This window comes from Candoia aspera, chromosome 15 (assembly GCF_035149785.1).
Source record: "Candoia aspera isolate rCanAsp1 chromosome 15, rCanAsp1.hap2, whole genome shotgun sequence".
Classification (NCBI taxonomy): Eukaryota; Metazoa; Chordata; class Lepidosauria; order Squamata; family Boidae; genus Candoia; species Candoia aspera.
Window position 1 is genome coordinate 13,214,787 of NC_086167.1, and position 24,894 is coordinate 13,239,680.

Below are 24,894 nucleotides of genomic sequence, written 5' to 3' on the forward strand. Positions count from 1 at the left end.
CGTGGTGCTGGAGCTTGAGCACCTCAATGATGCCATGAGCTAAACCGTGAAGGGCCACCCAAGACGGGAAGGTCATGACAGAGAGGTCAGACTAAATGCGATCCCTGGGGAAGGTAATGGCAACCCACCCCAGTATTCTTGCCGTGAAAACTAAATGGATCAGTACAACCAGAGATATGTCAGTATACCATCGGAAGATGAGACCCCCAGGTTGGAAGATGGTCAAAATGCTACTGGGGAGGAACAGAGGATGAGTTCAACTAGCCCCAGACGTGATGACGCAGCTAGCTCAAAGCCGAAAGGATGGCTAGCGGCCGACAGTGCTGGTGGTGAACGGCAAATCCGATGTTCTAAGGATCAACACACCATTGGAACCTGGAATGTAAGATCTATGAGCCAGGGCAAATTGGATGTGTTTATTGGTGAGATGTCAAGATTAAAGATAGACATTCTGGGCGTCAGTGAACTGAAATGGACTGGAATGGGACACTTCACATCAAATGACCACCAGATCTACTACTGTGGACAAGAGGACCACAGAAGAAATGGAGTAGCCTTCATAATTAATAGTAAAGTGGCTAAAGCAGTGCTTGGATACAATCCAAAAAAAATGATAGAATGATCTCAATTCGAATTCAGGGCAAGCCATCTAACATCACAGTGATCCAAATATATGCCCCAACCACAGATGCTGAAGAAGCTGAAGTAGAGCAGTTCTATGAGGATCTGCAGCACCTACTGGACAACACGTCTAAAACAGATGTTATTTTCATCATGGGAGACTGGAATGCTAAGGTGGGCAGACAAATGACACCTAGAATTACAGGTAAGCATGGCCTGGGAGAACAAAACAAAGCAGGACATAGGCTGATAGAATTTTGCCAAGACAACTCAATGTGCATAACAAACACTCTCTTCCAGCAACCTAAGAGATGGCTTTATACATGGACTTCACCAGATGGACAACACCGAAATCAGATTGACTACATCCTTTGCAGCCAAAGGTGGCGGACATCTGTACAGTCGGTAAAAACAAGACCTGGAGCTGACTGTAGTTCAGATCACGAACTTCTTCTTGCACAATTTAGGATCAGACTAAAGAGATTAGGGAAGACCCACAGATCAGCTAGATATGAGCTCACTAATATCCCTAAGGAATATGCAGTGGAGGTAAAGAATAGATTTAAGGGACTGGACTTAGTAGATAGGGTCCCAGAAGAACTATGGACAGAAGTTCACAACATTGTTCAGGAGGTGGCAACAAAATACATCCCAAAGAAAGAGAAAACCAAGAAGGCAAAATGGCTGTCTGCTGAGACACTAGAAGTAGCCCAAGAAAGAAGGAAAGCAAAAGGCAACAGTGATAGAGGGAGATATGCCCAATTAAATGCAAAATTCCAGAGGTTAGCCAGAAGAGATAAGGAATTATTTTTAAACAAGCAATGCGCGGAAGTGGAAGAAGACAATAGAATAGGAAGGACGAGAGACCTCTTCCAGAAAATTAGAAACATCGGAGGTAAATTCCAGGCAAAAATGGGTATGATCAAATACAAAGATGGCAAGGACCTAACAGAAGAAGAAGAGATCAAGAAGAGGTGGCAAGAATATACAGAAGACCTGTATAGGAAGGATAACAATATCGGGGATAGCTTTGACGGTGTGGTCAGTGAGCTAGAGCCAGACATCCTGAAGAGTGAGGTTGAGTGGGCCTTAAGAAGCATTGCTAATAACAAGGCAGCAGGAGACGACGGCATCCCAGCTGAACTGTTCAAAATCTTGCAAGATGATGCTGTCAAGGCAATGCATGCTATATGCCAGCAAATTTGGAAAACACAAGAATGGCCATCAGACTGGAAAAAATCAACTTATATCCCCATACCAAAAAAGGGAAACACTAAAGAGTGTTCAGACTATCAAACAGTGGCACTCATTTCACATGCCAGTAAGGTAATGCTCAAGATCCTGCAAGGTAGACTTCAGCAATTCATGGAGTGAGAATTGCCAGATGTACAAGCTGGGTTTAGAAAAGGCACAGGAACTAGGGACCAAATTGCCAATATCCGCTGGATAATGGAAAAAGCCAAGGAGTTTCGGAAAAACATCTATTTCTGTTGTATTGACTATTCTAAAGCCTTTGACTGTGTGGACCATAACAAATTGTGGCAAGTTCATAGTGGTACGGGGATACCAAGTCATCTTGTCTGCCTCCTGAAGAATCTGTATAACGACCAAGTAGCAACAGTAAGAACAGACCACGGAACAACGGACTGGTTTAAGATTGGGAAAGGAGTACGGCAGGGCTGTATACTCTCACCCTACCTATTCAGCTTGTATGCAGAACACATCATGTGACATGCTGGGCTTGAGGAATCCAAGGCTGGAGTTAAAATCGCTGGAAGAAACATTAACAATCTCAGATATGCAGATGATACCACTTTGATGGCTGAAAGTGAAGAGGAACTGAGGAGCCTTATGATGAAGGTGAAAGAAGAAAGTGCAAAAGCTGGCTTGCAGCTAAACCTCAAAAAAACCAAGATTATGGCAACCAGCTTGATTGATAACTGGCAAATAGAGGGAGAAAATGTAGAAGCAGTGAAAGACTTTGTATTCCTAGGTGCAAAGATTACTGCAGATGCTGACTGCAGTCAGGAAATCAGAAGACGCTTAATCCTTGGGAGAAGAGCAATGACAAATCTCGATAAAATAGTCAAGAGCAGAGACATCACACTGACAACAAAGGCCCGCATAGTTAAAGCAATGGTGTTCCCCGTAGTAACATATGGCTGCGAGAGCTGGACCATAAGGAAGGCTGAGCGAAGGAAGATCGATGCTTTTGAACTGTGGTGTTGGAGGAAAATTCTGAGAGTGCCTGGGACTGCAAGAAGATCCAACCAGTCCATCCTCCAGGAAATCAAGCCAGACTGCTCACTTGAGGGAATGATATTAAAGGCAAAACTGAAGTACTTTGGCCACATAATGAGAAGACAGGACACCCTGGAGAAGATGCTGATGCTGGGGAGAGTGGAAGGCAAAAGGAAGAGGGGCCGACCGAGGGCAAGGTGGATGGATGACATTCTAGAGGGGACGGACTTGTCCCTGGGGGAGCTGGGGGTGTTGACCGGCAGGAAGCTCTGGCGTGGGCTGGTCCATGAAGTCACGAAGAGTCGGAAGCGACTAAACGAATAAACAACAAAAGATACGAACTTCTCAACTTCTGTGTCTCCACAGTTTATTTGGTGTGAGTTGGATCCAAGATGCTCCCTGTTGTGGTCATTTCTCATCTTAGAGCTTTGGGATTGAGGGCAAGCTGTGGTTTGTGCAAACCATGATTATCCATGTTTCTAATCCTCATGCAGCAGGATGGGGAGAGAGGAGAAACACCTAAGTTCCCAGTTTGTTGCAGCTAGTTCTTGCCGTGGCAAACCATGATTTGCTGTTTACATTCATATTCAACTACAGACTCAGCCTGAAGTTTCAATGGCTCGGCAGTGAAACTACTTCTGTGTTCCTCTTTTAAAATTAACTTTGGAGTTTGGGGGCTGAAGGCTAGCCACGTTCTACAATTCTTGATAACTGGTCTGTGGCAGATCCAAAACCAGAGCTTGTGTTATACAGTGGAAATTAAAACAGAATTTTTCTGCTATTATACCAAACAGCCTCCTTAATAAGTTGAATAATGAAAAAGAATAATTTATTACGGACTTGTGAGTTTTGACAGTTCTAAAAAGATATCCTTAGAGTTTTCTCCCAAAGGATACAGAGATGAAGCATATTGCCGGGGTTCGGTATAATTTTTCTGTCTGTAGAATTTTGTTCAGTGGAAATATTTTTATGTCTTCCCAGACCCCTTTGCCCTGCAACATAACCTATTTTAGGCAGAAATTGTCAGCGGATAATATTCTTTTCAACCACTCTTCATGGGACCTGAAGGGTTTCAGTGCCCTAATATATATCTATATTTGCATTACTACTAAATGGATTAAACTGGTACAAAAATGTATTTTTCCTACTGATTCCTGATCAATTAAGAGGCTGTGAAACATCATTTTAGAGTGATTGGAAGGGAGAAGAAAGGGTAAACAATTTCAAAAGTGAATAAAACCCAGTTTCCCCAAGCATGAAACTTCTTGAATCAAGATGATGTGCAGGTAAGAAGTGAGAATTTTTCCCCCCTTTTTATTCTAAACTTTGTCCACCATTCTTCCCTAACTTTTCTAGGCAGGCAGGTGGCAACATCTTCATGGTATAATGTTTGCATAAATGTGACCTGTTTTCAAAGCTTTCATCACTGATTATGAGATCGTTGGTTGGCTTTTTACAGGAAGACAGACTTGATGGGAAAAATACCCCATTTGGAAAAGCTGTGAATCCTACGGGTAGTCCTCGCTTAACAACCATTTGTTTAGTGATGATTTGGACTTACAACGGTGCTGAAAAAACTGACTTCCGACCGGTCCTCACACTTACGACTGTCGCAGCATCCCCGTAGTCATGTGATCGCAATTTGGGCATTTGGCAACCAGTTCTCATTTACGACCGTCGCAGCTTCCCACGGTCACGTGATTGCCATTTTCGACCTTCCCAGCAGGCTTCCGGCAAGCAAAAGCAATGGGGAACCACGCAATTCGCTTAATGACCACATGGCTCGCTTAATTCCCACAGTGATTCACTTAACCATGGCGCAAAAAAGTTCGTAAGATCAGGTCAGATTTGCTTAATGACCACTTTGCTTAGCAACCAAAATTCTGGTCTCAGTTGTGGTCGTTAGGTGAGGACTAGCTGTAGTTCACCAATTGCTGCTTATCCACTTTTAAACCTACTTTTATAGTCATAAGGAGCAGGGTAGGTGGGAAATCTATCATGGGGCAGGCAGTTTAGGGTTTTCTATGCAATCCTGGAATATGGATCTGACCCTTCATAAAGATTGAAAAAAGTTTCTGTGTGTTTGGGGAGAGGGGGAATATATCTATATATCTATATCTATATCTATATCTATATCTATATCTATATCTATATCTATATCTATATCTGTATCTATATATTCCATCTTCTAAAGGTGGCTCTGCTTTTAGTATATTTTCTGCAAATACGATGAACTTTGGAAAATGGAGCTGTAGAAACAGCAAAGTTTTGATTTGAGTTTGGTGTCCTATCTGGGCAAAGTGTTGGCAGGGGAAAGAAATTAGTCTATTCGTATTCAGGGCTTTGACCTATGGAAAAAAGCTGAGCTGAAGGCTGGTGAAAATGGCTGTCCCCGGCTTAGAGTGTTTGGAAGCGGTCGGCTTCATCCTGCTTCAAGAGTGGTGGTGGTGGTGGAGGAAACAAGACGCGGGTACGAAGAGGAGCTACAGAACAGGATTTAAAGGAGCCACTCCCCCCCTCCCCCCAAAAAAACCTCCCCTGAACCTGACTTCTTGGAAGACTTCAGCTTTAGATGGGAAAGGCATTTCCATGCAGACATACAGAGAGAGAGAAGAGAGAGAAAGAAAAAAGCAGATGCCAGATGGGGAGGGAATGAATAGCAACATCTGGGGATGGGTTCTCAAATGATACATGCAGAGAAAAGGTGTCCCTGCTGTTCTTCTTCCCTTTAAGTTGTAAAAGTTCTGTTTTCACTTTGAAAATGTTTTTTCTTTAAAAAAAATAATCAAAGCGGTAGCAACGTTGAAAAAGCACGCTGAAACATCTTGCATTTTCAACAAAGCACGGCGTGCTTTCTTGAAAGATAGGTTGCCCTGAGGAACTCAGCGATGGGCGTGCATCGGCCTAGTGAGATGTGAAGTGAGCAGCAGATACCAAAACAGGAGAGGTGAGTTTTGTGCACGGTAGACAAAAAAGAGGAAATCTCTTTGATATTGTGAAAGGAAGCGAATGGGACATGATTGAAGACCTAACTGTCATCCCGGGAGACTCTTGATGCTCTCATTTGCTTTGATTTAGAAGCGGCAAGTTTTTAGACCTTATGAATGCTGAAGACCAACTTGGGAACATCTACCTAGGACTCAATGAGTGGTTGAAAAGTTCAGATTAAAGGCCATTGCCTCTACATCAGGGCTGTCTCTTGTAAAATAAATCATAGGGTCACCCCATTTTGAACAGATCACAGAATTCTATATTCCATAGCACTTGGGAGGATCATGGTGGCATCTAGCTTTGCTCGGCTGACCCTGAAAAAGCTCAGAAAAAGGCAAATGGAAATCAAGTGGTCAAGATAACTCTGCAGATGTAGCTCTACGGGTCACCAGGAGTTGTGCTCAAATTGAAGGCATTTTAATTTTGTTTGATGGACGCAACTGAGCAACATAAGAAAGACCATAGGAAATCTTGGAGCTGAGGCTAGATTGGGAAGTTGAAAACACATCTCAGAAGAAGGCTGGGCCAAACACTTCCATAACACTGCCGAAAATACCTTCATGGATGTGATGGGCCATGAAGTTCCCAGGACCCAAGGGGAACTAAATGGCATCTTTACTGTAGTGGCCACTTGTGAACCCACTTCGAAACAACTGTGGTTGCAAAGCCATGATCAGTTATCAACCAGTGGTTGGAATCAACTCTGCACTGAGCCATGATTTGCAAACCAGAGCAGTTTAATTTGCAAGTGTTGAGTGTGTTGTGTTAACCTGTCCTTATTGTACATTGCAAGTATTTTACTACTTCTGTATCACATTCTGGGTTTCTTACCCCTGTCATTATGTAAAGCAAATCGAATGGATGTATTTCTTTACCTCCTATTTTAATGATCCTGGAAAGGTAATGCAGTGCTATTCTTCCACTCACCTGTTTAACTTGAGAGCTTTGAACAGAACCAATCCTGCTCAGTTAGATACTTCCTATAGGTTGGGGCGGAGGGGAAACACACCTTAAACAAATGCAAACAACATCCCTTTTTCTCACCACCACCAGCCCCATTTCCAGTTCTCCAGCTGCCTTGTGAAAGAATAGCAAGAAGCTATTATGTGGGGTTACTCTTAGTTGCCTGAGAAAAATGGAAGGAAGGAAGGAAGGAAGGAAGGAAGGAAGGAAGGAAGGAAGGAAGGAAAGGAAGGAAGGAAGGAAGGAAGGAAGGAAGGAAGGAAGGTTCTCTTTGTAGTTAAGCAAGAAAGTGACAATGTACCAGCCAGTCTCAAGGGATGTGAGCTACCAGTAAGGAATGAGCACCAGTCTTTCTGGATTATTTATTTATTTAATTAATTTTTATCCCACCTTTATCATTTTTATAAATAACTCAAGGCAGTGAACATACCTAATACTCCTTCCTCCTCCTGTTTTCCCCACAACAGCAACCCTGTGAGGTGGGTTGGGCTGAGAGAGAGGGACTGGCCCATGGTCAACCCACCAGCTTTCGTGCCTAAGGCTGGACTAGAACTCACTGACTCATGCTTACTAGCCCAGCACCTTAACCACTAGACCACAAAGCCTAGCTTTGTGAACTTTAAGATTCCTTAGTGCCAGGTTGGTCCTGATCAACTGAAGATCGAGTTGACTGAAGGACACTTCCATGCCATTTTCTTGGGATCAGTATCTAGGATTTTGTCTTCAATTTCCTAGCCTCCAGCTCTGGGTTTTCTGCTAGGGTTCCCATCCACGTACGAACCAGCTCCAAACTTTTGGGGATCCCCTATGATTAGCTAGGTGCTGCCACCTCTCTGGGCCACCATCAAAACTACAACTAGACAAGAATGCTAAGCCATGGTTTGCTCCCCGTGACGTGGCGAATTATTCATTGGTGACTGAGTTTGTACACCACGCCAAACCAGAGTGTTTAAACCACCGGCGGTGTGGATGCAAGACGCTAATCCTAAAGCTGTGCCTCCAGGAAGGATATCTGGTTTTCTTCTTCCTTCCAAGATTATTACACCCATGCATCTTGGGGAGGGGGGACTCTGTGATCCCTCCCCAGCCAAAGCACCCCAACCCCCCCCTTCAATTCACTTCAGTGCCATCTCAGTTTCTCTTCCACCTTCCGACTCCCTCCTGCATTGTCCGTACTTACTCACTGTAGCACGGTGACAATGGAGCGGGGACTTGCTCACCCCTAACCAAGCCTGGCTGATTTAATTTCCCCCATGAATCCAGCTGCAGGATTATGATGGTGGGGATTGGGGGGTGGGGTGGGAGAAGAGGGTCCAAGCAAAGAGAGGCCTGAGAAGGAAGCTTTGTTGGGTAAACACACCAGTTCCAAAGCGGAGGCTATTTTCTTTTCCTGCTTCCAGCTGTGCCTTCAAAGGGTTTCCTGCAGTCGGGTGGGTGGTGTCTGCAACCTCGTTTTGAGTCAGATGCTTCTACTCTTCTGCCCTCTCCTGAAGTCTCCTGGCTGTGCTAAGCATTTCCCCAGGAGGAGGAGGAGGAGGAAGACGAGGACCAAGGGGAAGACAAAGGGGTGGGATGTAAAGCAACGAGGGTTCGCTGCGTGCCCCACAGTCTCGGTGTTTCACAAGAGCCTTGAGCAATGCGTGGCATGATCAGCAAGTTGCTGTCAAAGCCCATCACCCTGCAACCCGTGGCATCTGATTTAGCCTCTTTTCCACTGGCTGTTGCATTTGATGAATGAGGAAATGTGTGGAGATGCAGAGATATGCTGGGTAAAGGCTCCGCCTCCAGATGTTTCTCTGAAATTGCGTCTCTGAATACTTGGCGGTCCCCCTCCTCTTCAACCCCGGGACTAGCTAGCTAGAAGCATTTGCTAGCCCACCTTTGCTTTTTCAGCGAGCTGGTCGTGGTCAGAGCTGGTTAGTACTTGGATGGAGGACCACCGGGAGATCCCTAAACTATAGGCTGGACTTGAGGAGTAGAAAATTTTTTTGAGAAAAGACAACAATGGAGACCAGTGTTTCTCAACCTTGGCAGCTTCAAGATGTGTGACTTCAACTGCTTAGAGTCAATCGTGATTGAAACGGCCAATGAGCCTAAGTAAATAAAATGAATAAATGTTGCTTTCAGGACTCATGTTTCCTCCTACCCTATGAGCCTTTATCCATTGGCAGCAGAGACTGATGAACAAGAGGAAATGTAACAAAAACTCAGCACCCCATTTGGGCCGTTGCAAATAATATATGCTGGGTGGCGGCCAGTCCTGCTTCGGGCAATTTTTTAAATGGTTGCTTGCTTGACTATTTGGAATCTACTACTCGGCTCAGGGCCTAGTCAAGGAGAAGCTGCTGGTCCACCTTAGCTTTCTCAAACAGCCAGCCAGGGTGTAGACCTGGATGATACTTGGATGGGAGACCAGCAGGAAATCCCAACAGGGAATTTGAAAAAAAGAAAAGAAAAAAACAGCCGGGAACGGATGCTGAGAAAACCGCATGGCGGTGTCCACAAAGTCTCCGGACATCCAGCTTTGACTAGAAGGAGATGTTATCCCTTTTAATTCCAACTTTTCGCAGCCAGTCCCAGCAGTGACTCAGTGGGTTTTGCAAGATCCCTTGTTCGCAGCTCACCAGATCCTGCGAGGTTCCACGCATGACCCCATTACTTCCTTTAAGGCTCAATCTGTGCAGTAGCACAATCAGGGGGAGCCGCTTGTACAAGAGCCTTGAGTCGCCCTCCTGACCAGTCAAGCTAATTCAGTTTCCACTCCCAGTCTGTCCTGGCTCCACGCACAAGCCACAGTATCTCTGGCTGTATCTGCTTGGAAGGATCTCCTCTTCCCAGCTCCCTGGGATGGCTGTGATTACTGACTGCTGGATTCCCCTATAGCAGGCGAGAAAGAAGGGACCAAATCATTCCATCGCTCAGAGTCAACCCTTCTCGTATCCCAACGAGTTCAATAGTTCCCCGTCCCTGTGTTCTAATCTAAAGAAGGGGAGCCCTGTTGCATCTCTGGATGATTCCCTGTCTTGTTCTGGCTACTCCTGAGGAGACAGCACATTTCATAGGCAGCTGCCTTCAGGCTGTTCAGGGGCAGAGACCCAACAAGGAGGTTGCCATGGCGGCGTGCCTCTCTGCGTGAGTGCCTGGTCCAGGGTTTCCCATCATTGCTACCACTGCTTATATATAAAAATTCCCTTCTCACCCCTATGGGTGGTGTGTGTCATCTTCAACCTCGGGGCCTCCTCCAGAGGCCTGGGAGTTTGAGGGTTCTGCGCAGGATCTGAGCTGTTCCTAGCCCTGCACTCTTCTGGACAGAGAGCTCTGATGCTGCTCCTGGGATCTGTTGGAGCCACTCTCCCAGCTTGGGAGTCTCAGCCTCAAGTGCCCCTACCACTGCTGGGACCACTTTGGCCTTCACATTCCGCATCTTCTCTAGTTCCTCCTTCAGGCCCTGGTCCTTCTCCAGCTTCTCATATAGATTTCCTCCCCCCCCCCCCCCACGTTTAAGAATGTCTTGTTTTTGCTATGATTTGATCAGGGAGAAAGAAAAAAAAGAAGCAGCAGCTGTCCAAAGTTGAAAAAGTACTGAGGTAGACTCTGAACACATGCTGAGACCCACTATTGTCCCCAGCTTCCCCCATTCCGTGTGTGTGTGTGTGTGTGTGTGTGTGTTCCCTGCTCTCAGTTCCTCCTTCCTCTCCCATTGACAACAGAGAGGATTGTGCATTTCAAAAGCCCTTGCCTTGTTCTGAAATCTAAGGACCTTTTTTGTGATGCAAATGAAATTAACTCAGTCCTTGTTGAGACTGACTCCTTTCTCTCTCTCTCTTTCTTTCTTCTTCTTTCTCTTTCTTTTTTCTTTCTCTTTCTTTCTTATTCATTCATTCATTCATTCATTCATTACAAGTTTACCACTCTGGGTGCAGGGAGGGAGGGAACTGCAAACACAAACTATACTGAGGAACCTCAATGCAGTGCAGGACCCTATTCCAGAAGAGGAACTGTGGATCCATGCATTGCTCACCTCCACACTGTTTGTATTTTTTTCAAAAGCCCTTTCAAAATGAGTAATGGCAATCCTCAGTTCTCCAAGATGCAAACATCTTGGAGGGGAGGCAGAAACAGGTGTGGGTTTCCCTTCAGGGCGGGTGGGTGGGTGGGTGGGGGGTCACCCAAGGCTGCAGACCCACCACTGGCCTTCAGCCACCTTTGGAAGAAGTGCCTCATTTGTCATCTACCCTGCTTTGCCCAGAAAATAAATTGCCAGTCTGTCAAAAAAGCAGAACAAAAACTTCACCGCCTTAAAAACAGAGCTGGTTAAGAGCATTGCTCTCCCCCACTTTTTTTGGGGGGGGGGGTTGGGAATCCATCCCTTTATCTGTCCAACTCAAGTTTTTTTCAAACTGATCCTCCCCTTGTCAACCATTTTTTCCTCTCTCTTAGACCAGACCATCTGGCATCATACCATATGCCAAATCCTAAAACCAAGTATCTTTTGAATCAGATCCAATTTCTCATTTTGTTTCCTGGTCAAACCCATGCATTATTCTTTATGGGGCATGGATGTGGTCTGCCACTGTCTTCTGGATTATTTTTTTGTTATTTCCTAGATTACATTGGGATTTCGTAGTGGTCTCCCATCCACGCCCAGCACTTAGGGTTTTTTTTTTTTTACCACCCAACCTCAAAGCTAAACTTCTCTAACAAAAGTAACATCTCTTGGTTCCTCAGTGCAGTCAGATGCCTCTGAAATGCCCAAGACAATAAACTCCCCACAGGTAGATTGCTTCTGCAGCTGGAGGTTCCACCTAGAAAATTAAGTCTCACAAGCAGAAATTTGAGGACTGGAATTTCAGCCTCTTTGTGTGTGTGTGTGTGTGTGTGGACCAAATGCTCTTAAAATCACCAAAGGGCCCTACTGAGGACAAACAATGTTTTAGACAATCAGTGTTTACATTTCTGCCCTCAATCTACTGGAAGTTTAGCAGCGATGTTCCCAAAATAGTTATTTGCAATAATTTACATGTTTTGACCAGTTGAAAACAGTTCCTTAAGACAAACAAGCCTTGCTATTATCTCCCTGTGTACAATTTGACAGCAACACTTCATTTTTTATTTCTTGTTCTCCAGGCAACACAGCAGTGAGTGTAATTCTGCTCCATAGTGCAAACTATACTTTTTAGTTGTCTGGGCATGGGGCACCATGCAATCCAGATTCACAGTTGCCCCTTGATGAAACAAATGGGACACACTCAATGCACAAAACCAGAGGCCCAGAAAGCCAGTCCAGGCTTAAACTTAGTTAAGTTTAGCAAACTGTGAATGTATTTGCTAGACCTTCCCCAAACCTGGTTAAGGGCATTGCATAAAGGCTGCTATCTATGTGGTGGCTAAGAGTCGACAACAGCTAGATGACCCATAATCAATCAAAACTGATCAATAAAGACAGCTAAACCTACTTGAGTCCTGAAGACAAATTCTTGAATTTTTATTTATCTATGGCAACGAGAGCCAGTTTGGTGTGATGGTGAAGGCCTCAGGCTAGAAACCGGGAGGCTGTGAGTTCTAGTCCTGCCTTGGACACAAAGCCAGCTGAGTGACCTTGGGCCAGCCACTTTCTCTCAGCCCTAGGAAGGAGGCAATGGCAAACCCCTTCTGAAAAACCTTGCCAAGAAAACTGCAGGGACTTGTCCAGGCAGTCTCTGAGAATTGGACACGACTGAACAGATTTTTTTTTTTAAAAAGGGAGCAATTGGTAGTTTTGATGGTGGGGGGAGAGGTTTTCTCTTTGAACCTCCTTTCCGCACTTCAACTTCCTGGCCAGCCCCAGAACAGGGTTTGAAAGTCCCTGCTTTAACCACTGCACCAGACTGTTTGGCTCTTTTAGTTGCCAAATGTAGTATTTAGACACACATCGCCCGCAACTGTCTTTATCCCATCTTCCCCCTTTCTCACCAATGCACACACCCAGCTCTTCTCATGCATGTCTTCATTCATTTGAAAGATTTGTGTAGCTGCCCATCTTACACAGCACAACCCTGGGCAGCTCAACCGCAGCGGCATGTCCTCGGTTAAAGAAAACGATGCTAATCTGGCCCTGGCATTCACCTGATCACCAAAAACACCCACCACATTTTCCACCGCCCCCACCCAGGATAGAATGCTAAGGACACTTTTACTTTATCAAACTAAAAGTCTTTTTTTAATTATTATTATTATTATTATTTCTTACTCATTATGTCTTAATAAAATAGGGCATGAAAATAGCTGTATATTACAGAGAAAGCTAGATATGATACACAATATGCACACACCCATATACACTTTTGTGCACCAGCTTCCCTTCTGGGATGGGGGTGGAGGGAGCGCGGAGTGTTTCTTGATCTATTCAATGGACAGAATCTATTTAACAATGGAAAGAGTCAATAAGCTCCTTTCGATCCTTTTCAGCGGCTCGCCCTCCCTCCCACCTTCCCCCTCCAACAGTGTCCAATTTCCATTAAAAAGCCACAAAGTGTAACTCTGAAGGGTTCCTAGGGACTAGAACCCCTCTGTTCTTTTGTTAAAGATTCCCTTCTGTTGCTTTTATGTCTGGCAAAATACTTGTTTCAAGGCATAGCAGAGAGTGTAGGTCTGGGGGAAGGTGTGCAGGTGAAAACAAGGAGGGCAAAACCGCATGGCACATTATTTTTAGTGGGGAAGACCATTTCAAGAGACTGCATTGCATGGTAAAAGGCTTTTTTAAGGTTTAGAATTGGATCTGTTTTCAAAAAGAGATGTTCAGGGTGAAGGCAAACTCTGACATTCTCTTTCAAGTTTTCTCTTTTCTTAAAAAAAGAAAAAAACTCTTCAAATACTGATGTCTAACTGGTTAGAAAACCTAAAGCAGATCAATTTTCAATATTTACAAGTCATATCACCCAGCTTTTAATCCACAGAAGGCTGACAAAACAATCAACAGGCTTAGGAACCACTGAGCAATCAAAGAAAGAAAGAGGTGTGTGTGTGTGTGTGTGTGTGTGTGTTAATAACTGAGGCACTAATTCTTTCTTCCCCGTCTCCTGACCTTGAATTTTTAAGATTTCAACTCTCCATTCTTAATTTGCTGTTTGGTCTGACCAAAGAAGTTTTAAAAGCATTTTAAAAAAAACCCTTCTTTAGTTCACAGTGCTGTAGTGAGCGCTTGGGAATCTCTTCCAGTTTCTTTCCAAGTCTTGTGATTAATATTATTATGACCCTTACGACCCATGGTGGTCACACACAGGTCGGGGGTTGTAAAGCTGACTCGTACTTTGCATGATGCACTGTAGGCAAAGGTTGGGGTTTTTTATAAAGCCCTCCACTTGCCACCATGCTGGCTGGTTTTCTCCGAGTCCTGTTCTTGATCCCCCGGCTGCAAACACTTTGCCAGGACTGCAGCGTCTTGGAGGTCCAAATCCAGACGCCACTGGTTATCCCCACAACTAGTAACATAAAGACTTTGACCATAAAGATCTCCACAGCTGGAACAGAGTTGCTCATGGCGCAGTCCAGATGCTTCGTGTGATTGTTCACCCTGCACTTTTGCTGCGTGGCCAAAACCTTCCAGTAGCCCATGTTGAGCCTTTCGTAAAAGTAGCAGGCGATGACGCACGTCGCCGGCACAGTGTACAAGACGGAGAACACGCCGATCCTCACCATGAGCTTCTCCAGTTTGTCGGTGTTCTCCCCCCCAGTCTTCATTACCCTCCTGATGTGGAAGAGGGCCACAAAGCCCGAAAGGATGAAGGAGGTCCCGACAATGAGATAGCAAGCCAGGGGGACCAGCACGAAGCCGGTCAGCGCGTTGACATCCATGCTGCCCACGTAGCATACTCCCGTCAGCTCGTCCCCTGCGACCCGGCGCATCACCAGGATCATGATGGTCTTGATGGCCGGGATAGCCCAAGCAGCCAAGTGGAAGTAGCTGCTGTTGGCTTCGATGGCCTCGTGGCCCCACTTCTTCCCAGCGGCCAGGAACCACGTCAGGGTCAGGATCACCCACCACAAGGAGCTGGCCATGCCAAAATAATAGAGGATCAGGAAAACTAAGGTACACCCGGTGCTCTCCAAGCCTTCTTGGATGACGTAGAGTTGGCCGCCGTCCCGATTGCAGGCAATGTTCTCCGCGCCGGAGAAGAGGCGGATGATGTACCCCAATGAATAGACACAGTAGCACATAGACAAGAAGATGATGGGCCTCTCGGGGTATTTGAAGCGCTGGGGGTCAATCAGGAAGGTGAGGACGGTGAAGGCGCTGGAGAAGAAGCAGAGGATGGACCAGACCGCCATCCAGATGACGGCAAACTGCTTGTCCTCGCGGCTCCAGTAGACGTCCACCCCGGGGGTGCAGAGCGGAGCACAGGAACTGCTCTTCTCCACGTGGTGGAACTTGCCCGGGTTCTCGCAGGATAGCCGGCCCAGCCCGTCCTTCGGCTGGGGCAGGTCGTGGCCTGAGCTGTGGGGCCTCTGGGGCCGGAACATGGGAGGTAGCATGCTGGAGCCCCGGGGTGGCTCCTCGGAGCCGTTATTGGGGGCCTCCATGCACAAATAATTGGGGTCGTTCTTGTTGGGCAGCTTGCTGCAGTCCAGGGAGTCGGGCCACCGGAAGTTGAACTGCTCCATAATGGGCGAGCACTTCAGCCGAGCCTGCTCGCACATCACCCGGCAGGCCGGGATGGGGGTGGACACCTGCTCGGTGCACATGGGGGCGTAGAGGGAGCAGAGGAAAAACTTCAGGTGCCCGTGGCAGCCGTACTCCACCAGAGGGGCAAACTCGTGCAGCTGGATTGCCGCATCCTGCTGCTCCTCGTGGCCCATCAGGTTGGGCATGCGGGTCATGTTGTAGCCGATGTCTTTGCACATGGGGATCTCGATGGGCTGGCACCGGCCCTCCCCCGGCCGGTCGGTGTCGATGGAGCTGATTCCCAAGCAGGAGCAGACCAGGTGCAGGACCACGCCCAGGGTTGGTCCGGAGCATCTCCGCCTGGAGCCCATGCTGGAAGCTACCCCACCACTCCGCGGGGCCTCCGAGTGCTTCTAAGGGGGGAGAGAACAGAAGAGTGGAGGGAGGCCAACGGGGGTTCAGGTCATCGGCGCCCCGGCCCCTCACGCTTCCCCCGAAGCCCCCTTCCGAAGGAGAGCGGTCCGGGTCCAATCTGGCAGCATGGCAATCCCTTGGCCCTCTAGCCCGCCCGCCCAGCAAAAAAAAAAAAGCTTTGAAAACTCCTCTCACTCCCTCCAAGAGCGCGGCATCCAGAGAAGCGGAAAGCAGCCCGCGCTCTCCCCGCTCCGCTGCCCGGGTTCAGTCCGCAAGCCCGGCCGGGCAGGGAGGAAACCGGACGCGCGCGCCTCGACGCACTCCATGCGCGCGGGGGGACTTACAGCGGCGGGGAGCCGGCCCGGGAGGTCAGCATGCCGGGGTGCGTGTACAGACCCCTCCGCGCCGTTCTCGGTCGCCGGCAGCCGGGAAGCTCCGCGCGAATTGCCCCGGTCCGCCTTCTGCTGCAGCTCCAGGGGAGATCGGGTGCATCCGCTGCCCACCGGCCGGGCTCGCTGGCCAGCTCCCTCCTTCGCCGTGCGGGCGGCGGGCGCCCTCTCCGGCTGCTCCTGCGGGTCTTCTGCCCCTGAGGTCCGGCGCTCCGCCGGCTTTCCGTCTCCGCCCCCTCGGCGGGAGAGGAGGGCTCGGCCGGGCTGGGTGGAGAGAGGGAGGGCAAAGACAGCCGAGGACCGGGCGGCCAGCCGGAGGGAGGGCGAGGGCCGCCTCCTTCCCCTTGTTCCTCCGGCGGGACGCGGCGGAGCGCTGGGTGGAAAGGCGCGCGTAAAAGCGCAGCGCCCTCTCCAAAGCGCCCGCTTTCGGAAAAGTAAGTCCTGGGGTTTGCAGCTGCTGAAGTGGGGAGTGGGGGGGTCAGGGGGCGGGAGCAGCAGCAGCAGCAGCAGCAGCAGCAGCAGCAGACCGTGATGCAGGCCCGCGCACGCGCACAGGGCCGGCCGCCCCCTCCCTCCCTCCCTCCCTCCCTCGGCCTCCCGTCCGCCTCCTTTGCGCCCCTCGCTTTGCATGAGAAAAGGGGGACGAAGCCGGCCGTTCCTTTTTTCGCCGGCACCTACGGGGCGCCTCGGAGCCGAAGAAAGGAAGCCGGGTGGGGGGCGGGGTAGGGGCTGAGAACAAAAAAAAAAAGAGAGGAGCCCTTGATCGGCGCGCGTTCCCAAAGCCTCTCTCTTTTCCCCCTCCCGTCCTTCCGCCCTCTTTAAGACTCTCTCAACTTTCTCTTTCTTTCCTCCCCTTATCCTTGCAAGTGGGGGGGGGGCGGGGAAGCAAGCGTTTTTGTAAAGAAGAAGCAAAAGAGGAGGGAAGGGTCTCGCCGACCCGTCATAATGGTGTTTATTTATTTATACGTGGGAGTTGTAACTTAACTGTCTTCCAGGGGCTTGAAATGCTTCTCCGGGGTTATCCCCACAGTGACCCCCATCTGGCCCTCACCACTCGGCGAGCCTCCCTCTGGATCTCCTTGATCTGCTTCAATTGTTCCGCCATGCTAGCCGCCATCATCATCATCATCATCATCATCATCATCATCATCCCACCTTTCTTTCCAAGGAGGACAATTTCCTATGTGTCCCTCCCTGACCCTTCGTAATTTCAGATATGGCCAAATGCACTGGCTGGGAATGATGGACTTGCAGCACAGAGATTCTGAAATACAGCTCATGGGGAACTCCTCGAGAGGGTCCAGGGGTGAGACTTCAGTTCTGGATCTTACCACAGGCTAAAACTCCTAGTATGATACTAGGGAGATTTAACTTAAGGGTGCATTTGCACAAATCAAAGAAATTCTCTCAGTTGCATTTGCACACCTTGCAGAGAGGAACGTAGCTGTGGCCTGGAGAAGGAGGTGGGTGAGCTAAAATGGATCCTCAGTCCTGGAAAAGGAGAAAATGTGAGGAGCGGGCTCAGAACAGCCCCACTTGGACTTGCTGTCCTTCAGAAGGGGGCGGTGAAGGCTTGAACAGGCTTTCAAGATTCTGATATCATAACCTACACCAGTGTTTCTCAACCTCAACAACTTTAAGATGTGTGGACTTCAACTCCCAGAATTCCCCTGCCAGCCATGCTGGGAGTTGAAGTCCACACTTCTTAAAGTTGCTGAGGTTGAGAAACACTGTCCTACACCAATAACGTAGTGTTCCTGGAATCCTTGTGGTGGCTATTTCTCGACCCCAAAGGGCTGAAATCATGTTAATGTTAACCTTGGTTGACTTCTTCCTTCGCAGTTGGGCCTGTGTGGAGGGCCGATGTCTCTATGAATCCCCAAGGATACGATCCAGAAAAACTAATCGAGGACACCCCATGCCCTGGAGGGGTTCTAAATGCAGGATGCACGACAGAGTCAACAGCTTCTGATTCTGTAGTGAGTTGAGTGGGTCAAGGAAGTCTACGGCCCTGCGTGCAGATCCACTTGAGAGTGAATTCCATTGGATGAAGTCATTTTCTTCCAAGGAAACGCTCTGGAAGTCCCTTTTCTTCAAGAGCGAAGACGAGATGGAAGGAAGCTGTCAGAGCAGAAATCCCGGCTTTGTGCCTCAACTCAAACCACTTGAATTTGGGTCTCCCACTGAATCGTCATCCAGCCAAGCACATTTAATCGTCTTGGGCAGACCTGGTTCTTCTGAGGCTGCGGTTTGGAGCCAGAAGTGAAAATCAATTACATATAATGTTTTGTGAGCCACCAACTCCAAAAGTACAGATCAAGGGCTTCTCCCAACCTCTTTAAATAGGGGAAAAGTGAATCTTCCCTATTTGATTACGCTAAGACATGTTGATGCTTTAGAATGACACAATGGCCATGTTTTCAACAATATGACAGAATCACAAAACAACGTAACAATATCAGAACGATTTAAGGTCTAGAAAAATAATCTAGAAAGAGGGGTTTTCAAAAGTTGCTGGAATAATGAGAAGGGAAATTATATTCCCACATTTCCATTCATGCGAAGTGGAAATGAGGGGATTGGAAATGTTTTCTAAATGCTACAAAGTGATCCATGTGCAATATTTTGTTGCGGTCCTTATGACTCACTGCCTGCTATTTGTAGCATCCACTGGGGGTCAAAAAAGTCAGGATGGTGGGTGCATGACCACCTCCCCCCTACTTCCTGCAGATGGCGCTGCTCAGCCCTAACTTGTAGGTGAGAATGTTGGGGCCAAGTGAAAGACACTTTTTTGTTCTAGCCAAGTAAAAATGAAATCGGGTCTTTCCTCTTAGATACAATCCCGCACCAGCCTGGAAATGTAAAAACCAAGAAACTCCAATGAAATGCAACTTTAAGGATGCAGTTTGGCTTCTAGCTTCTTAACTTGTTCTGAACTTGAAGGTACTGATGAATCCAAGGAAAAGGCACTCTTGATGTGCTCAATAATTTCCATTTTTTTCAGGGTAGAAGACCCCATTTGGTTTTGGAGTGGTATCTTGGCAGAACCCTGTTCCCTAAACCTGGGATCTCCTTTTAGTTACATTTAATTAGAAACAAACTGCCATGACATTACTTAACATCTGATAACTTCCAGCAGATGGCATAATTTATTCCAGATCCTTTGAAAATTACAAGTCGATGTCAACTTCTGGAGGCTTCTGAGAATCACATCCAAGGCTTCTGGGGTCCAGCTGCGTTTGTACAGGCCTCTCCGGCTTCAGTCAGAAGAAAATTGCCCACCCCCAACTTCTTTGTCACTGCTTCTAACACCGTGAAAACAGGGTTGAAAAACATCTCCCGTGATTCAACCTTGCCATTATTTCTGCATGTGTAAAATGAAGCTCTCTTGGAAATTTCTTGATTTCAAGAGAAAGAGGGAATTTTTTTCTTTAACCAGCAGTGGAGGGACTGTTCAAAAGGAATTGTGTTGGGTGCCTTTTATTGCCTGTGCAATAAATGTTTGGCTCAGAAGCTCATAAAAATCTAGTCGGCCCAGTGGTATTGGTGGCCCATCTGTTTATGGAATGGAAGCTTTGATTGCAGATGGAGAAGGGTTTACCCCAAACCAGAGGAACCAAATGTTAGAAGTCCAGACCTTGGGGGCCTAAGGAAGTGAAAGTAAAGCCCACCTACCCCCATCCAAACAACAGGGGGATAAGGTGAAAATTCCCTGAAGAGTGAGACTGCAATATTGCATTTCTACTATCTAGAGGGAAAAAATGCAGATTGCATTTGGAAGAAAAACAACATGGTGGAAGTCTCCAGTTACTTTGATTTGTGTGTAAAGATGGGCAAGATTCCACTGGATGAATACTTTCCACTCCCTGATCTCTGGGTCAGGGCAAAACAATCTGGTTTGGAATCTAACCATCCCTTGCTGTGCCGATTCTGCTTGGGGCATTCAGATCTGAAATGTGTGGACAGCAGGCCACCCAAAAGTTTCAGCCAAGGTAGTTGGAGAAAAGCCTCAGGAGAAGACCTTAAGATGACAGCAAGCTTATACAAATATGGAGAGTTTGGTTCAAAGCGCTAAGCCATAATGCTGTTAGCATGTTGAATTCAGCCACTGTAGTTTGAAACCTGAGTGGCATTCATGCCAAGGAGGGTCAGCAGACATAGCATAATTCATGAACCTTGATATTGTGTATGTCCTGGATCGCACAGCAGCATTAAACCCCTTGTGTGAAAGGGGTTGGAAACCGCAGCTGAAGGCTTAGTGTGTTGTATGTGAACCCAGATATCTCTGGCTTGTACTAAAAATGCAGCTGAACAGATCATAGTTTAGCACAGTATATGAACCAGATTCTGTGTGCGTGTATGTGCAGTGTGATTTATTTCTTCATTTTTGAATGGAGTGGATCATATTCCTGGGCATTCGTAGACGTCTTAGCTAGACACGCATATATTTATATCTCTATTTATGCACTCAAAACAGCACAGATCGTTAAAAAGAGCCTAGACCTCCTTTCTCTGATTCAGGATAAAGCAATCCTGTCTGGAAGTGGATTAATAAAGAATTTCTATTCTCCCTGAAACAAAGCTTGTTTTTCTTAGAATTTGTATGCACTGTGGATCTTTCTGTGCTCAACTCAGTTGGGGGTCATGGAAAAAAAGATTCATAGAGGGGGGAAATTCATAAAGACTCACCCTGACTCTTTCTGAACAGGATTCAAATGAGGCTTGGCTGAAATTTCTTGTACAGCCCATCAGGCTGCTATCACCATCAAAAATAGTTTAAAAAAAAAATCTAAAAGCTATAGTGCAACTTGAATATTTTCCTTCTTTCTCAAAATACGGCACATCCTTGTTCCTCTTTGTCTTCATCTTTGCTGGGGGGGGGGAGAAATGAAATATAAAACAGTCACACACAAACATCAGGGGTCCCCCTTGTAGAAATCCTGCCTTTTAATTGATCTGACCTCTCTTCTGTGAAAGCAAAGGGGTTTTCAGTCCACTTTGGATAATTCCACCCACCCGCCTTTTTTTTAAAGAAAAACAGCCGCTTTCTTGAATTAGCTTCCATTTCAATATTATTGCTTTAAAGAAGAGGGCTGGGGGAAAAAGACCTAATCAATAGAATATGGTGATAGGAAAGAAAAAAGAAAAAGAAAGAAAGAAAGAGAAAGAAAGAAAGAAAGAGAAAGAAAGAAAGAAAGAAAGAAAGAGAAAAAGAAAGAAAGAAAGAAAGAAAAGAAAGAAAAAGAAAGAAAGAAAGAAAGAAAGAGAAAGAAAGAAAGAAAGAAAGAGAAAAAGAAAGCAGTCTTCAATGAATAAAAAGGCCCTTTTGGTGGCTGTTGCTGAAAATATATATTTATATATGTATTTTTAAAAAAATGTTCTTTCCCATCCCCTGCAAATGAGTTTTGCGTGGCACGGCGGGCACCCCCGCTGGGAGACTTCTTCTGGTCTTTGCCTCCCCCCACCACACCCCTAGGCAAATGTTATAGAGAATTGAGAAAGAATTTTCTGCTTGTCTTTCCCCTGGCTTGTTTTCTTCCCTTTTGTCTTCTTTGAAGAATGACTTTAGACATTTTATTTACATATTTAACCATGGATGAAAGGGGAGGGTGGGGGGAGCCGAAAGCATGTAGGTCCCTTGTGGAAATTGCAGCATCTTTAAATGAATGGAAATCATGGGGTGGGGGGGTCAGCATTGGAAGCCAAGGGTTTTTAATGAAGCTGTGTAATTAAACATGATTTCAAATAATGGGGCAACTCCTGCCTTGGATATATCATCCTAACTCTGCCATCTATATTCTCCCCAATTTCCCTTCCAAATTGCACCGTCATCTTAAAATTCCCCTTTTCAAGCGACGGCATCTTATAACCCAGAGAGTAATTAGATCTTTTTTGCAACTGGAACATGAGGTTCGTGTCTGTACACTCAGGAGTGGAAGGATCATAAAAGACTCTGTGGTTGTGGTTAACGCAAAAGACGGTTCAGCTCTTTGATCCGTATAATATCCCATGGAGGCAGGAGAAAAGAAAACGAAGGGTTTAAGAATCCTCCTTGGTTAAATGCTGTGCCAGAAATCAGACCTTTGCTTCTTCAGATGTGAGCAGGAAAAACAGGATAGGAAAAAAAAAAGATCTCCAAAAAATCTAGATGATGGGGATGGTAGACCTACAGAGAAACCGGCTTTTTCAAACTTCCCACACCTCAACAGCAATACACTATATTATCCAAGTCACTAAATCTTCTCCCAAGGTTAAGTCAAGGCCAATACTAGCAATATGACTGGTTTTCTTTCCTGCCCAGCCCCTTATATTTGCAGAATATTGAGACACAATTGCCTTATCTTCAAAGAAGCTTCTTCAACCTACTTTTCTTGGCTGATGATTGGAAAAAAAATTAAGGAGAACAGGATGTTCACAGCTGTATGTCCTTCCATAGAGGGCCACAGGGCTGGTCTCCCCACTTCCAGGGGATTTCTTAATATTACCCCCCCCCCCCGATTTTAAAGACAATGTGTTTCCAAAAGATGGGCTGAAGTGACATAACAATAAAACCCCAGGGTTGTGGGTCGCGCTTTTAAGTTGAATCGCAACCCCGCTGTCCTCTGTTGCAGCTCTTCGGTCGACCTGAACCTGACATTATCCACAAAGAGGGTTTGTTGGTTGGCCTGAAAGAAACCCCAATCGAGGGGTCCCAGAACCCTCTTTCTTTCCACCAACTTTGGGCAAAAGGACGGCCCCTTTCAGAAGAGGTCTCCCAAATGATGCTCCAAAGTTTTAAAGGGTTTTCCCAAAATGGAACAGAAGCAGCTCTCTGAATGAGTTCTTTTTCCAGTTTTTTTTTAAATCCACCCCCAGCAAACAAACTGACACCCCCTCTCCCCCCCCCCCCCACAAATACCCTCCTGGCTTTTAATGCAATTTGGCCAGCTTCTTTTTGTTTTTTTTTCAAGCGCGCTTTCTCTGGGACAGAGTTTGAAATATTACTCAATTTCCACAGGGTGCCTGCGTATGAAATGCACATCTGAGCATCCTTCTTAATCCCTTTTCTTAGCCTTGCTTTGGATCAGGGAAGGCTGGGGGGGACACCCTGCTGTTTCTGGCTGCAGAGAGAGAATTTTCTCTTCCTGATCTTTGGATTCCCACAGTCTCGAAAACAACACCAGGGGCGGACCCCCTCCAACCAAATTAGATTAAGTGCCATCCTTTCCCAGCCTGTTTGCCTTTTCACTGTCCAGACTTCATGATTCAGCTTCCTGCAAACTTAAAGACACAGTACTTTCTCCTTCTTTCCCAGAACGTGAAGGTCCGCAGGGGAGGAAAATAAGAAAATTTGCTGCAATTATTAAAACCTATAATATAAAGGATGGGTGGAGATGAGCTGCTCCGGTTTTCAGTTCTGCTGTCAACTTCCTCGAGTTGTCCTTCAGAGAGACAAGAGCTAAAGTGTGCTGGGAAGGGAGGGAGAGATGGAAAGATTTGTGGGTTTGGGAGATGTTTTTTTCTTTATTGAATGGCACACTTTCCAAACCAAGTTAGAAAAAGAAAAGGGCCTGCAATCTAGAAACCAGAGAGTTGCTTTTTATTCCTGCTGAAGAGAGAGGGGACATTTATGCATTGCCCAAAAAGAAAAACAGAAAGACCTCCATTGTCCCAAATCAAAGAAGAGGAAGCAGAGCCTGTTTTGCATCAAACATGCATTTCTGTGTGTAAATGCAAATGTAATAAAAATCAGTGTAATTAACCTAGAGATAAAGTCCATCTCATCAAAGTGAGAAGCTGGTGACTCGTGAGTCTGCTGGAGAGCATCTTGTCTTGCCAGTTGATGGTAAAGATTTCTGCTGCTCTCTGATCGGATCTTGGGCTGGGCTGTTTTTCAAATGGAGAACTACCCCACGTTCTGAACAACCACCACCTCAGGTTTTTTTAGCAGGAATTAAAAAAACTCAGGCAGTGGGATGTCCACGTTTCCTGGTCTCCTTTGCTCCACCAAGGCTCTGAGTTTGCAACCATCATTTCTCCTTCTTGAATGTACAACAGTGGGTTGAATGCACACAGACCACGCACATGTGTAGAAAGGTAGGCCTTAGGCTGATCCAGGGTCAGGAGCTCAGAACCGGGGACCTGGGTTGGCATATATTCTAGACCAGAAGATGAACCTGGAGATGATCCAGCGAAAGCATACATAGATGGTGGGAGATTCTGAGTGCCCTCTTCCTTATATTTGAAAGTCACGGTCATCAGTCAAAACACGCTTGGCTTAGACTGTCTGTCAACAGATGTCGCGGAGACCCCCACCTTTACTGAGTGCTGATGCACTTCATTTTCTCTTTAGCTTCTCAGTGAGAAAAACCCATGGAAGTTCAGTGTTTCTCGCAACCTTGTGAGGGAAAGGTGGGAGCCTTCGCTGAAAATATTTGGGCGTGGTCTCGGTTAACCGTGGTTTTCAAAGTAGATCATGATCACCACCACCACCACCACCAATAATAATAATGGACATATGGCAGTGCCTAGCCGACTGTGATCCCCTCAGAGGCAAACCAGGGTTAGACCTGCTTAATACTTGGGTGGGGGAACATCAGGAACATTCGGGCCCGAATGCTAGACCAGGAAACTGAAAAAAGAAAAATTTCTAGG

General features: G+C 46.6%; 1 protein-coding gene across 1 annotated transcript; it reads right to left on the minus strand.

Moving 5' to 3' along the window:
- Positions 1 to 13,939: 13,939 nt before the first annotated feature.
- Positions 13,940 to 15,896, minus strand: FZD10 (frizzled class receptor 10). Its single transcript, XM_063315345.1, has one exon. It carries the CDS (start codon positions 15,826 to 15,828, stop codon positions 14,068 to 14,070), a length of 1,761 nt encoding a protein of 586 aa, XP_063171415.1. The 5' UTR covers positions 15,829 to 15,896; the 3' UTR covers positions 13,940 to 14,067.
- Between the last annotated feature and the right edge of the window lie 8,998 nt (positions 15,897 to 24,894).